At 36.9% G+C, this 14905-nt stretch overlaps 1 protein-coding gene across 1 annotated transcript in view; it reads left to right on the plus strand.

The window, feature by feature from the left end:
• Nucleotides 1-14809, plus strand: part of LOC128596043 (cytochrome b5 type B) — a 51942-nt gene extending 37133 nt beyond the window's left edge. Inside the window, exons 4-5 of the mRNA XM_053605392.1 lie at nucleotides 6381-6409; nucleotides 11257-14809. Coding sequence (XP_053461367.1) covers nucleotides 6381-6409; nucleotides 11257-11347 — 120 coding nt within the window. The 3' untranslated portion in view covers nucleotides 11348-14809. The remainder of the gene's footprint in view (nucleotides 1-6380; nucleotides 6410-11256) is intronic.
• Nucleotides 14810-14905: the final 96 nt, after the last annotated feature.

Raw genomic sequence — 14905 nt, forward strand, 5'->3', positions numbered from 1 at the left:
GGATACACAAGGATAAGATGGATGGATGGATGGGTAGACAGACAGACCATCCCTTCTTTTAAAAAAAAAGCCTCATACATACCATTCTTCACCTTGTTTCTCTTTATTTAAAAAGTTTATTAGTTATTATTTCTTGTTAACTCATAAATATCTTCCTTATTCTTTTAAATAGATATTTAGTATTTCTTAGACAAAAGTTTTGATGTGATGACATTTGTTGCAAGAGAATTTGGTCTGGGTGGGTTTTTTTGTTTGTTTGTTTGTTTTTTGAGATGGGTTCTCACTCTCTTGCCCTGGGTAGAGTGCCATGGCATCATAGTGTCATAGCTCACAGTGAGCTCAAACTCTTAGCTTCAGGTGATTTTTTTGCCTCAGCCTCCTAGGACTACAGGTGTCCACCAAGACACCTCTACCTTTTAGTAGAGATGGGGTCTTGCTCTTGCTCAGGCTAGTCTCGTCGAACTCCTGAGCTCAGGTGATCTATCTGCCTCAGCCTCCCAGAGTTGCTAGGATTACAAGTGGGAGCCCCACGCCTGGCCCGATCTGGTTTCTAAACAAATAAAATTGTCTGCATAGAGACTTAACTAACATGCTTCTTTTTATTTATTTATTTATTTATTTTTTATTGTTGGAGATTCATTGAGGGTACAATACTAACATGCTTCTTAAACTTAATTTTTTGACTTAAGAAACTTAATTTATGAAATCTAGTAAATTGCATATATATTAGAAGCAATCTACAAGTTGCATTTGAAGATAGGTCCATTTTTTTCTTCCTGATGACTTATGCATACAGTTTTCTGTTTTTAATATATGTATAATGTATTTTATATATATATATATATATATAACCTAGTTTACTTCCTCTTTTGGGGGGGAAACTAAAAAGAATACATTGTTTATAATCATATAATGTAGTTCGTTGACTGTATTAAGCTAAAATATACTTTTAAATTATTTAACATTCCCTGTCATACCTACTATCTAGTTTATTAAAAGTTTGGAATGGTGGTGATATAGATGCCCTTTGATGAGCAGTGATTGCTGTTTAGGAAAGAATTTCATCTGGTTTGATTGTTCCCTGTTTTTGTCTAACATTGTACCTTGTCTCATAATCTTTTAAATAAAGCATAGACTGTAATGGCAAAATCGCTTTTGAAAGACAGAATACTCTTTGCTGCAGGATTCCAAAGACTAATGTCTTCTCTTGGTAAAGCTCTGTTTAGAAATGAATTGTAGTTTTGTAAAACAAGAGATCAGAAGGGCAAGGTAACATTCTTTTCAAATCAATTCTCTACCATTATAACAAACTTCATTTCTTAGGTCTCAGTAGAAATCATTCTGTGAGTCTTTTAATTCTTTTTCTTCAGTGATATATATCTTATCATAATAAATTTGAAAGATAGTTGTATTGTAAGTTGTTTCAGGGGGCGTTTTTTCATCTTCAAATCTTGCCCTATGTACAGCAAAATATGTTTTACATAACTGGGTGACTCTGAGGATATATGCTTTGCAAGGCAGTAGTTGTTAAACTATGTTTTCATCCAGAAAGAAATGGTTTTCAGTGACTTGTATATTTTAGTACACTGGAGCTGGCCTCATGATCCACACCACATGACCATATCATAGTTGGAACTAAAAAAATGATTAAATTATGTACTTTCAGTACTCAGATGTTTTAGGTAATAAAATGAACCTAACATTAAAATTCACATAGGTAACTCATGTTATAAGATCCGTGGTATTCTGGCGGGAGTGGGGGGATCCTTTCCAGTAGTATTTGAAGCCAAAAATTCCCAAGATGTTTTTCATAAGTTACTGGCCACAGAGATAGCCAAGTATTATAAATAAAAAGCTATGAAAGTCCTACCATAATCACCCAAATACCCATTCAAATATTAAATTTCCTGAAGATATTCTATGGTTTAAAAGCCACTTTCTCCAGGCTTTTGAGGAGAAAAATTTTTTGAGACAGAGTCTCAGTTATGCTCGGTAGGGTGCTGTGGTATCACAGCTCACAGCAACCTCAAACTCTTGGGCTTAAGTGATCCTCTTGCTTCAGCCTCCCAAGTAGCTGGGACCTCAGGCACCCACCACAACACCTAGCTCTGGTATTTTTTTTTTTTTTTTTTTTAGAGAAAGGTTCTCACTCTGCTTAGGCTGGTCTCGAACTCCTGAGCTCAAACAATCCTTTGGCCTCCGCCTACCAGAGGGCTAGGATTACAGGCTTGAGCCACCGCCCTGGCCTCACTTTCTTAGGTTTAAATACTCAGAATTCTTTTGGAATAGCAAACATTCAATTTAAGAATGAAAACATAAGGTCCTCATGTGCTTTATATTTGCCTTTTATTTTATTTATTTATTTTTTTTTTGGCCGGAGCTGGGTTTGAACCCGCCACCTCCAGCATATGGGACCGGCGCCCTACTCACTGAGCCACAGGCGCCACCCTATATTTGCCTTTTATTTCAGCCTGTGAAACCCTAAATATAAACTATATAGATGAAGGTATATATGGCTGGTGAAAAGGAGAAATCTTTATGTGCTCCTTCGATTTTCCTAGACATGAGAGAATGATGTTTCCTTTTCCCTAACCTTTAAAAGGCTGCTCTTAAACGTTTTGCTAAAATGCCCTTGGCCCAGACAATTGCGTTGAGATCATTGAAAGTGATTTTGGAATTCAAATTCATCTGATCTGAGCCTTTCATTTTAGAAAGGAGGAAACGGATTTGTAGCATTGGGCTTGAAGATATTAGACATAAGTTATGAGCTGCTTTATAAAAAGTTTACTCAGGTGTTAGAAAATATTTCCTTTTACCCTACAAAGCCCATCTTTATTGCTTATATACATATATAAATACCTTTATTTCCTTACTTATTTTAATGGAGAATTAAAGCTCTAATGAACCTTGAATTTTAGGAACCAGTTTTATTTAAATAGTTAATTTCTATTAGTTTTGTGCTAAAGTCAGTTTTGTCATTTGCAAGTATATTCCAGACTCCTTGGAGAATAAAGAAACATGTGTATTAATTACTCGGTAAGGCTTATGCTGGAAGACCTTTGGATTTGCTCTGCTCTCTCCTAACTAAAATCACAGTATTGCAATTACTACTTTCCATGACAAAAGTTGAGAGCATTAAAATCTGGGCATGAACATAACCAGCAAGATATGCTTGAACACTCAAATGGATAAATTAAAGTCAGCTATAAACTGTAGGAATTTCACTTAAGCATCCATTAGATTTAGCACAATTCTTAGCTGCGGGAATAAGGACTGAGGAACTGTACATGGAGGAAGGGTAGAGGTGAAAGAAGGTTATGTATTCATAGAACTTTTTTCTTTACAGTTTTGTAAAATTAAAAATAACTTATTTGACTTCTTTCCAGACTTGGCTGCTAAGAGCTGAGCCTTACACGTCTTGTTCACTGTATTGTGGTTGATTAAAAGTGGGGTCACTGCAGGCTGGCATTGACTTGGCTGTCAGTATCCTAAAGGGAGTGTATGCTTCTTTCTCTTGTCTTTCCTCTAATTTATTAAATGATAAGTTGGTCTTCTGCCTCCTGGGAAAAAATCGCAGTTTCAGCGTTCTCATGCTCTTGGTTCTCTCTTTCTCTGTCTTCTCGCAGTTGCTTATTACATTGTCTAAGCCTCACTCCACTTAGCACACATCTGGGGCTTTTGGTTGTAAAAGAGATGAAAAGCTTTGAGATCTAGAGAATTTGTATGAAGTATATAACTTTTAATATAATTATAGATTAAACATCATAATATATATACTATGTGGTGGTACTCTTGTATAATAAGCCCTTCAAATTATCCCATTAAAAAAATAGTAACTATATTTTGTTTGAGAATCATTGGTATATATGCAGATAAAGCATAAAAGACCATGGACATTTTCTTATGGGAATTCAATTATGTCTTGGCTACTATAGTGGAATATTTAAAAGGGCAACAAATTTGATGTACTCACCACCATTACCACCTTCTATCCTGTTTCCCCAAAAATAAGACCTACTTACAGGAAAGATAAGACGTCCCCTGAAAATAAGACCTAGCGCATCTTTGGGAGCACACCTTAAAATAAGACACTGTCTTATTTTCGGGGAAACGGTACATCTATGAGATAGTAATATTTGTTACATATCTCAAAGACATGTGAAACATTTTAATTAGATTAATACTTAAGTATTCTAGCAAACATGTCCCAGATTATAATCATTAAGGTCTTGAAGAAGTATAGTGATATATGAATACATGGTTTATCCAAAACTCTCATTTGAAATTTTACTTGCCTGTAGGCTAATTTCCTTCCCGTTTAGGGCATGTATTCACTTGCATGACACTCTTTTGGATATATGAAATTAAAACACTTTTCAGACTGCTCTGAAGTATATTTAGACCAGTATGTATGGTTTCTGGAACTTCTTAGAGATTATTGAAAACCATGGTTACACACAGACCTTGATAGGCTGTGTTCATAGCTTAGTATACATCTGCATATTGGCACAGATGATATTTTGGCCAGCAGCAACCATGCTAATAGTCAGCAAGCCTATTGTACTATAAGGCTAATTAATGCAATTAGTGACTTCAGGCTTGGCGCCTGTAGTTCAGTGGTTAGGGTGCCGGCCACATACACTGAGGCTGGAGGGTTCGAAACTGTTGGGGCCTGCTAAAACAACAATGACAACTGCAACAAAAAGAATAGCTGGGCGTTGTGGTGGGTGCCTGTAGTCCCAGCTACCCAAGAGGCTTAAGCAAGGGAATTGCTTAAGCCCAAGAGTTTGAGGTTGCTGTAAGTTGTGACGCCACAGCATTCTACTGAGGGTGACATAGTGAGACTGTCTCAAAACCCCCCCCCCAAAAAAATTAGTAACTTCATTTGATATTTGCTTAAATTGAGTTTAAAAAAAAAATTTTTTTTTTTTTTTTTGAGACAGTCTCATTATATTGCCCTGGATAGAGTGCTGTGGTGTCACAGCTCACAGCAACCTCAAACTCTTAAGCTTAAGCGATTGTCTTGTCTCAGTCTCCCAGGTAGCTGGGACTACAGGTCCCCGCCACAACAACGCCCAGCTATTTTTGTTGTTGTTGTCATTGTTGTTTTAGTAGGCCTTGGCCGGGTTGGACCCCACCAGCCCCAGTGCATGTGGCTGGTGCCCTAACCTCTGAGTTATGGTGGTTATTAAATTAAAAATTATTTTTAATAATAGGTTTTATAGAGATACAAGTTTTATACAATTCACTTATTTAAAATTTACTAGTCAGTGATATTTTAGTATGTTTATAGAGCTATGCAACCATAATCACAAACAATTTTAGAACAATTACATCACTCCAGAAAGAAACCCCATACCTATTAGCTGTCGTTTTCCATTTCCCCACTCCTCTTCTGCCCCCCAGTCCTAGGCAACCACTAATCTACTTTCTGCCTCTATTGATTGCCCTAGCCAGGAGATTATTAAATAATTGGACGTATATAATGTGTTCTTTTGTGTCTGTCTTCTTCCACTTAGCAATAATGTTTTTCAAGGCCCATCCATGTTGTAGCATGTATCAGTATTTCCTTACGTTTTATTGCCAAAATATGTTTTTGAAGATTATTTTGGTATTTTCATTTGAAATAAACGTAAAGGTCTCTAATCATAACAGTTTTGAAGAGTGAACCAATTCATTTCTACAATCTAGAAAAATCACCTGCGTGATCTAGAGCATTTCACCTTTAAAGAGTTTTTTCAGCTTTTTAAAATGTTTTCAGAGGGCGTCGCCTGTGGCTCAGTGAGTAGGGCGCCGGCCCCATATGCCGAGGGTGGAGGGTTCAAACCCAGCCCCGGCCAAACTGCAGCAAAAAAATAGCCGGGCGTTGTGGCGGGCGCCTGTAGTCCCAGCTGCTCAGGAGGCTGAGGCAAGAGAATCGCGTAAGCCCAAGAGTTAGAGGTTGCTGTGAGCCGTGTGAGGCCACGGCACTCTACCCGAGGGCGGTACAGTGAGACTCTGTTTCTACAAAAAAAATAAAAAATAAAGAAATGTTTTCAGAAAACTCCTACCAATAGCAAGCCTAGCTGAACCAGACACATCATTGTGATTACAAATTAGTCCATTTCAATATACTTTATTTTGTAAGGAATTTTTAACATTTAAAAACATTTAGGTCATTTCTTTGCTCTCATTTGTAGTTCTTCATTGGGAAGTATTGGTATGTTATAAGAAATAAAATTCCCAGGCCACCTTTAGCTTTTATAAACATCAAAATTCATGAAAGATGAAATTTCTGCTATCAGCTACGGATTTTATATACATATTAAAGAATATTTGTATGTGCTATGTTAATCTTCTTTCTTTTTTCTTTGTTATTTTTGAACATGTGTCATCTTCAGGAGCCTTCAAAAAGTGATACGTGCAAAAGGTTAGTATCCCCTTTATAGACTTTTGTTTTGAGACAGAGTCTCACTTTGTCACCCTTGGTAGAGTGCTGTCACAGCTCACAAGAATGTAAACTTTTGGGCTCAAGTGATTCTCTTACCTCAGCCTCCCAAGTATCTGGGACTACAGGTGTCCACCACAATGCCCAGCTGTTTTTAGAGATGAGGTCTTGCTCTGGCTCAGGCTGGTCTCGAACCTGTGAGCTCAGGGATTACAGGTGTGAGCCATCGCGCCCGGCCCCTTTACAGACTTCTTTAATGGTCGACATAATACATAATGTCTGGTAAGAGGTTCTTCCGTGAATATACATGTATAACACAGCTTATGAGTACAGTCATTGCACTGTATGAGTACAAATCATTGCACATTCAGTAGTTCCTTGACTTTAACAAAATTAATTTTTACAGTTTCAACCCTTTTGAATGATGTAAAAGGTTCATGCTTTGAGTAATTATTAAATCTTGCTGTGATATAAATTGGAATCACACTCAGTAAAATTGCTGTCCAGTTTATACGGACAGGTAGGTTACTATTACATTAATCCCCCAATCTCTGCAGCTCACCTCAGCCATGCGATTCTACCTAAAACTTAATCTTATTTACTCTTCATAACCTGTAAGGTAGGTGCTATTATTACATTTTAGCAGAAGAAAAAAGTTATTACAGTGATAGTTAGGAATTTAGGCTTTCTCAGAGGTTTACTTATATTATATCCCTTGCTGTAATATTAGCAATTCAGTAGTATTAGCTCTGAAAGGTATAAATTATCATCCCTTAAATGCCTCTACTGGAGGTGACTATGGAATTCTGAGCTTATAAAAATTCTTTGTACAGATTATGTAGAGTTTGGACATCTCATTTAAAGTACTACAGAGAAAGGGAGAAAATTATATCTTTTTTTCCAATAAAATATTAGGTCTTTTGTTTGAAGTAATGAACCAAGTATAAAAAAGTATAAACTAGGGCGGCGCCTGTGGCTCAAGGAGTAGGGCACTGGTCCCATATGCCGGAGGTGGCGGGTTCAAACCCAGCCCCGGCCAAAAACCACAAAAAAAAAAAAAGTATAAACTATTAGTATATTTACTTTACTTGATATTAAGGACTATGGTTAGCCAAACGGTGCATAAAGAATTTGAAAATAGGGTGGCGCCTGTGGCTCAAAGGAGTAGGGTGCCAGCCCCTTATGCTGGAGGTGGCAGGTTCAAATCCAGCCCCTGCCAAAAACTGGGGGAAAAAAAAAAAAAATTGAAAATATAAGCCACAAACTTGCTGTAGAATTATGCTAAACATAAACCTGGTAAGATTACTAGGCAGAATAAAGAATTCTGGCAAATCAACTTTTATGAAATAATAGAATATGAGAAAAAGATTTAAATAATTGTAGAAGAGGAAACAAATATAAGCACATAGAAAAAAGGTTTAATCTCATTCATCATCAGAAAGATATGGATTAAAGTCATAGATATATTTCATGCCTACAAGGTTGGCAAAAATTAGAAATTCTGCACATTAGAGTTGGTTAGATGCCCCCCTGGGTGAGGGACTCTACTACAACTTGAACTTTACCTTGGAAGTGAAAACAACATAACCTAAAAATCTGTTTCCTCATATTAATTTGAAATTTAAAAAAAGTGTTGGTTAGGAAGTAGATGACCAATCGTTTTATGCACTCCTGAGGGTACAATGAGGTAATGTGTAAATGGGTATAATCACTTTGGGAAACGATTTGGTATTATCTAGTAAATTTGACAGTATGAATAACTTTTGATTCAGCAGTTCCATTACTAGGGATATACTCAACAGAAGTGTATGCACAGTCTACCAAAAAATACTAATATAAGAATATTCAGAGTAGCATTGTTTAAGATAGTCAGACATTGTAAACAACCCTAATATCCTTTCATTAATGATATGAATTAATATATTGCATTTATTCATACATTGGAATGCTACAAAGCAATAAAAATAAATGAATCACAAAATCACAAATATGCAGTAACATGAATGAATCTCCCAAGAAGAAAATTCTGTCTTATGGCCTGAGGTTACTGTTGAACCTGAATCTCCTTAGTGCTGTATAAATGCGTTTCCTTTGGTTCTCTCCTCAATAGCAGTTAAGTATTAAGAAAGATTTTATGAGGATTAGTGGTCAACCATTCTTTGTCTTTTGTACTGGAGAATTTTTTTTCTTCAGTGTTTTTTCAGGGATCCTACTTTCGGATTCTTTATTCTTTTGTGGTTGATCTTCAAAAAGCCTGAATTCATTACTTTTTATGGGGAGACTACTTCAAAGTTCCCATGTACCATCTTTGCCTACTTTTTTTTTTTTTAAACCAAGCTACCTGGCAGGCATTCTAAATTTTCTAGAGTAGCTTTCTGCCTTACTTAAGTGTACAAAATGCTAGGCATGCTTAGGCATAGAGAATCATTTTTATTATGAACCTCAATTCATTTTATTGGCTTCAGACCTTTTAATACCAAGACTGTATTGGTATTAAATAGAAGGGCAGTAGAAGGTACAGGGCAGCCAGGTCATTTGGATTATGGAAGAATTGCACCTTAAAACTAGTGTACTAATTAACTGTATTAAAGAAGAAGAATTATTTTAAGGAGAATGATTACTGTTCTGAAACTTTTATGGACATTCTCTTATAGCATTTTAAAATATTTATTTATTTTTGAGACAGGGTCTTACTATGTCGCCCTCGGTAGAGTGCTGTAAGCTCACAGCAACCTCAAACTCTTGGACTTAAGCAATTCTGTTGCCTCAGCCTCCCAAGTATCTGGGACTACAGGCACCCACTACAACGCCCGGCTATTTTTTTTGTTTGTTTGTTTAGCGGGCCCAGGCCAGGTTCCAACCCACCAGCCCCGGTGCATGTGGCCAGGACCCTAACCACTGAGCATGGGCGCTCAGCCTCTTGCAGCATTTTTGAAGCCATCTGCCATTTGCTTAACTCTGCTAGAGCCATCTATGTGCTCTGTGTGTGTGTGTGTCATTATTCCAAACTTAACTAGAAGATAAAGAGGATGGGTTTGGAATCAGACTACCTGACTCCCTTACTAGCTTTGTGATTTGAGCTGCAAAGTTGTTATTTCCTATATATGTGAATAGTTCACAGTATCCCAGAAGTCTTCCCTGAAGTCACCATTACAGAATTTTCCTAAGAGGTGGCCAAAATATAGAGAATATTTTGTAAATATTTTATAAAATTTTGTCACAAGTATTTTGTAAACGAAGGTACATTTAGCTACATTTCACATTTTCTCATGTATGGTAACTTTAGGGGAAACGTTTGGGGTACCCTGTGTTAGTACCTATTTCATTGCACTTTTATGAGGATTAAATTTTTTAAATTCAGATAGAGTATTGCTGATAGTCATATTATACATTACTGCTTCCAACTTTATAAAGAGATAAATATATATACTTCTGTATATATGAAATGGCACTTATATAATGGTGCTTTTTCTTGTTTAATGATGTTAATTATAGAATATGTAAAAACATAATCAATAAGGAAAAGAAAATAGTAACTAATTCTCACCTAAATTGGATTTAATTTTGACCAAAGTACATTACTTGAACATTAATTTTTAATTCAACTTGTTAATATGTTGTTTAGGATAGTTCATCCTCATTTATAAGTGAAATATGTTTGTCATTTCCCTCTATAATAATATATTTTTTCTAATTTTAATATCAGGTGTATCCAGATGAAGTAGAATGATTTTGAAGTATTTCTTCTTTTTCTGTTTATAAGATTTGGCATGATCTGCTTTTTTAAATTATCTTTTATTTTTATTTATAAATATTGTCTATTTTTTGAGACTTTGGTAAAAAAAAAAAAAAAGAAGTTAACTGATGACTCCATACTGAACCTCAAGAGTCAAAGCATTCTATGATACACATACTCTTATCTGACAATATGAATGTTACTTTTTTGCATTATTATTATTGCTCAATATTTTGTTGCAGCAATCGTCTGATTTCTTTTCTGAATGTATTTATCTTTGTTCATTCTTTATGAGTTTTTTTCTAGTCCTTATCTTAAATATTGTTATTGTTATTAAATTTTTTTTTTTTTTTTTTGTAGAGACAGAGTCTCACTTTACTGCCCTCGGTAGAGTGCCGTGGCGTCACACGGCTCACAGCAACCTCCAGCTCTTGGGCTTACGCAATTCTCTTGCCTCAGCCTCCCGAGCAACTGGGACTACAGGCCCCCGCCACAACGCCCAGCTATTTTTTTTGTTGCAGTTCGGCCGGGGCCGGGTTTGAACCCACCACCCTCGGTATATGGGGCAGGCGCCCTACTCACTGAGCCACAGGCGCCGCCCTATTGTTATTAAATTTTAAGCCTTTTTAATTTTGTGAAGGCAAAAAGTGGAAACCAAATAAACACATGTATATGTATAGAGAAAATTAAAAAAAGAAGAAAGAAACTATCCATTATCCCCTAACCTAGAAATGATCACTGTGTGTCTTCGTACAAACACATAGAAGTTTGTGTGTGTATCTTTTTGATCTCATACTATTCACTGTTTTCGTCACTTTTTTTTGTTGTTGCAGTTTGGCTGGGGTTGGATTTGAACCCTCCATCCTTGGTATACGGGGCCAGCGCCCTACTCACTGAGCCACAGGCACTGCCTTTTTTTATCACTTTTTAATAGTTATTCCGATCCAAAATGTTTTTCCCAACTGCCATGTGATAAAAGTTTCCCAAAGTAAATCAAAACTTTGTGCCCACATAAATGTTAACACATGAATGCTCAAAGATGGTGAACATTTGGTATAAACTATTCACAAGTTTATTTCTTTTTCCCTTCTAGTTGGTGGACATACTGGATTATCCCCGTCGTAAGCGCTATTCTCTTAGGTTTCCTGTATCGCTACTACATGTTGGAAAGCAAATCCTCTTGAGGAAGCCTTGCTGAAGTCTGGAAGGCACATCCACTTGGGAGTGAACCTAGAGACTTGCGTGGGGGCTGCAGCGATGCCCTTTCCTTGAATCCTGCCAGTTGTGTCCTTCCCCCTTGGAGTCCAGACAGTCGGGTAGACGTCCGTGTCAGGTCTGGGACCAGTGTCCTTCACCTCTCAGAGCCTTACACCCAAAGCACTTGTCACCATTCTGTGTCCTTGCCAGCGTTTGCTCTCTTCACTGGCTTCCACGAGTATCCTTACATTTCAAAACTTTCTGTTCATAATTGCAAATCATATGTTGTAGTGACATTGCTAAAAATGCCTGCTTGTCAATACTTTGAATAATGCACATTAGATATTCTTAGCAAGGCAGGAGTCTGGTATTGAAGCTTTTAAGTAAATTTTTTTTTAAAAAATTCTGATTTAATCCTATTATTTATCATAAGGGATTTAATTATGAAGTAAAGGTGTAGACTTATTTCCTAAAATATAACTGCCAAATGATCTTGTTTCTATTTGTTAAAACTACAAAGAACTGTGGTCATCCCCTCCCTCCCACGCTAGGTAGCTCTTCCTACCCCCTAAGTCCAGGCCCTTTGCCTCCCAAATGGTGCTGGACCAAATTTTATTTCCCTATTATTTCCTAGAGGTAGAAAGAGATATGGAAAGGAAGGGATGAACTGGAGTGTTAGAACCCTGATGAGTTCAGAGTAATCTTTCTTTTAAAAAACATTGAAAAACACTACATTAGGATAGGCGTTTAGAAATAGCACCAAAGCTTTTGCTTTGGTTTGGCACCCGTTTGTAGCCAACTCTTTTCCTCCCCTGACCATCTTTTATTGGTAAAATATAAATGTACAATTATGTCTGTAAACCTTATCAGGGATATTTACTGCTTTTTTGTTTATTGATTAGCAAATTTTTGATTCTATAATTTATAAAAGTATGAGACTCCAATTTGACTCTCCGTTTGCGTTTGCCCCAGTGAAATAACTTCCGTATAAATGGTGGAAGTGGAAGATGTGACAAGAGACTGTTTTCCATTTTGTCTGTATTTTACCTCCGTGGCTCCAACTTGTAATTTTGTTCTTTTTTTCCATTGAGAATAAAAAAACTGGTAGTTTTTTTCTCAGATGTGTGCTTTCTTAAGAAGGAGGTTATCAGAATTATGTCCCTGTTTCTTACTGGTTCAGGGATTTCTCTGGTGTATTTGGTTTGATTCTCCCCCATGGCAGCACCTGTGGAGGTAGCATCTTGCCGGCAGATGTGGTGATTTTTCTCCCCATCCGTTGTCGTTTCCAGTGGGAGCAGATTGGTTCATGAAGCCCCACAGGTGCTGCTCAGTATCTTCTCTGTCCCTTCCAGCTGGCCAGAGGCTTGACCAGACAGAAAAGTGCCCGGCAAACCAAAGTCTGCCCATGCAAACTATTGAAGAAAAAGTTCAACCCAGGTCTTACATCCTGTGATTTAGCAGTTGAGTGAATTCAGAATTCATCTAAATAATATTAACTTTGTCCTTGTACCTTTAGATATACTTTGGAGTTATTTTAGGAGATGTATAGTTGACTTTTATTATCAGGGATATGGGCTTAGTAACACTTTTATCTTTAAAAAAAAATGTTCATATGTATTACGAGATGCCACTTTGAGACAATTTATTGAACAAAAATCTTTGGTTATTATGTAATGAAACTGGTATGAATTGATGCTCCTCCATTTAAAGGCAAGAAAGGGTTACTTGAATAGAATTGGTACAGGATTCCTGTAATAATTAAGTCACACGATTACACGGAGTACATTGGGGTTGAAGTAAAGAACAAGGGAACATTGAGGAGCTGGAAAGGGAACATTCGAGCTAAAACTAAGCCAGAAGATAACTTGAATCAATTTGTGAAAGTGTGCTGGCAGTCTCCAAAACTGAATTAAAAACATCTGCCTTATAAGAAATGTGAAAGAACTATAGTCTAAAAGTTGGTGTTTTTGATTTTTTCAGGGTAAACACCAATGAAAAGATACGTTTTTCTACTTCATATTGGTTTTCTTTTCCTGTTTATGTGTAGACTTGTTTTTACCGACAGCCAGAGGGAAAGGATTTTCAGAACTTGTCACTACCATCCATGAAATCCATTTACTACTGAGGGCTCCTTTTGAACTGCTGCTAATGTGATGTCACTTTGTATTATAAAAACCACCTTTGGGCCCATTTACTATTATTCTGCTGCCTACAAAAACAGCCAGGTAAAAGGTAGATCTTGTGTAAGAGTTTGCAGAGTTTTTTCTGAACAATAAAGTAATACAGTACACTAGCCAAGTCCATCAAAAAGGAGTTTTGTTTAAGAAGCAGACTTGAATTCTCCAAGCAGTCTTGACATTGGTAGGTTGTGAAAAACCCTCTGGAGAGCAAGTGGAGCCAGTCCCCACTGGCTGACACTGCCCCCTGGAGCTGTCTCTGGAGTGCAGGGTTGTTTATTCCTAAGGAATTGTAGCTGCCGCCGCACACCATATTGCATACATCATGGCTGCCAAGCACAAGAAGGAGCAGAGGTGGGAAATTTTGTGCCACCAAAAGAGAGGGTATTTAGTGCACATTGTCCAAAATTTCCTTGCCCCTCTTAGAATTGGTTTTGGTTTCCAAATGACTTTTCCATTTATAAAGATCAGAAAGTGGTGGGGTCAGAGTTTATACTGTGTTTAGATCTCCCAGCGATCACTTAAGCAAAAACCAACCTCCATGGCCTCCAAACTGTAATTTGGTCCTGTAAACTACTTTTAGCAGTTGTCATAAATGCGTATGTTGTGAGGTAACATTGTTTAGACATTCATTTAGTTCCAGTGTGGTGCAGTGAAAATGCTTTGCAGGCCGGGTATATCATTACTTATGGTATCTCAGGCTTTAAAATCTCAAGAGATACCTATCTGGTTACATTCCATTTGAGGAGATTGAGATTGAAATGCAGAACACATATGTTCCTTACCTCCTACCCCAGGAGAAATGGATTCAGATATGTCTTGTCTCAACAAGAATCTATGTTTTGTTTTTTTTTCTTAAGTCTCTTTCTGTTGCCAAATATCACGAAAGTTGTGGGGAGTTTAGTCACATTTGGCTGTTGTGCTGAGTTTGGAAATTGAGGGGGTGAACTAGGAGGGACGTTCCAAAGAAGTAGTGAGGTATACCCAGCATCTTACTCATGAGTTTTAGTGGCTGCTCTTTGCCCACACCTGTATCCCACATTGGCTATTTGGACAAAACATTATTTCAAGTATTGAACTTCTGTTATTTTTACTTCACCCTCGACTACGAACAAGTAATATTAACATTCCTTTTGGTATTCAATAATGGAGTTTGTTTACCTATTTTATTTCAGCATATTTTGAACAAAGATCTTTGTCTCTTTTCTGTGGAATGTGCACACAAAGGATGTTTGTTAGAACCACACACAATAAAGATACTGTTTTCCTTTTCTTGCCCTGACTACAGTTATTTTAAAAAAATATATTTTTTCTTCCAAGTAGAAGTGTTGCCTCTGTAATCCTCAGGTATTCTGGAAGAAAAGAAAT

This window comes from Nycticebus coucang, chromosome 2, assembly GCF_027406575.1.
Source record: "Nycticebus coucang isolate mNycCou1 chromosome 2, mNycCou1.pri, whole genome shotgun sequence".
Taxonomy (NCBI): domain Eukaryota; kingdom Metazoa; phylum Chordata; class Mammalia; order Primates; family Lorisidae; genus Nycticebus; species Nycticebus coucang.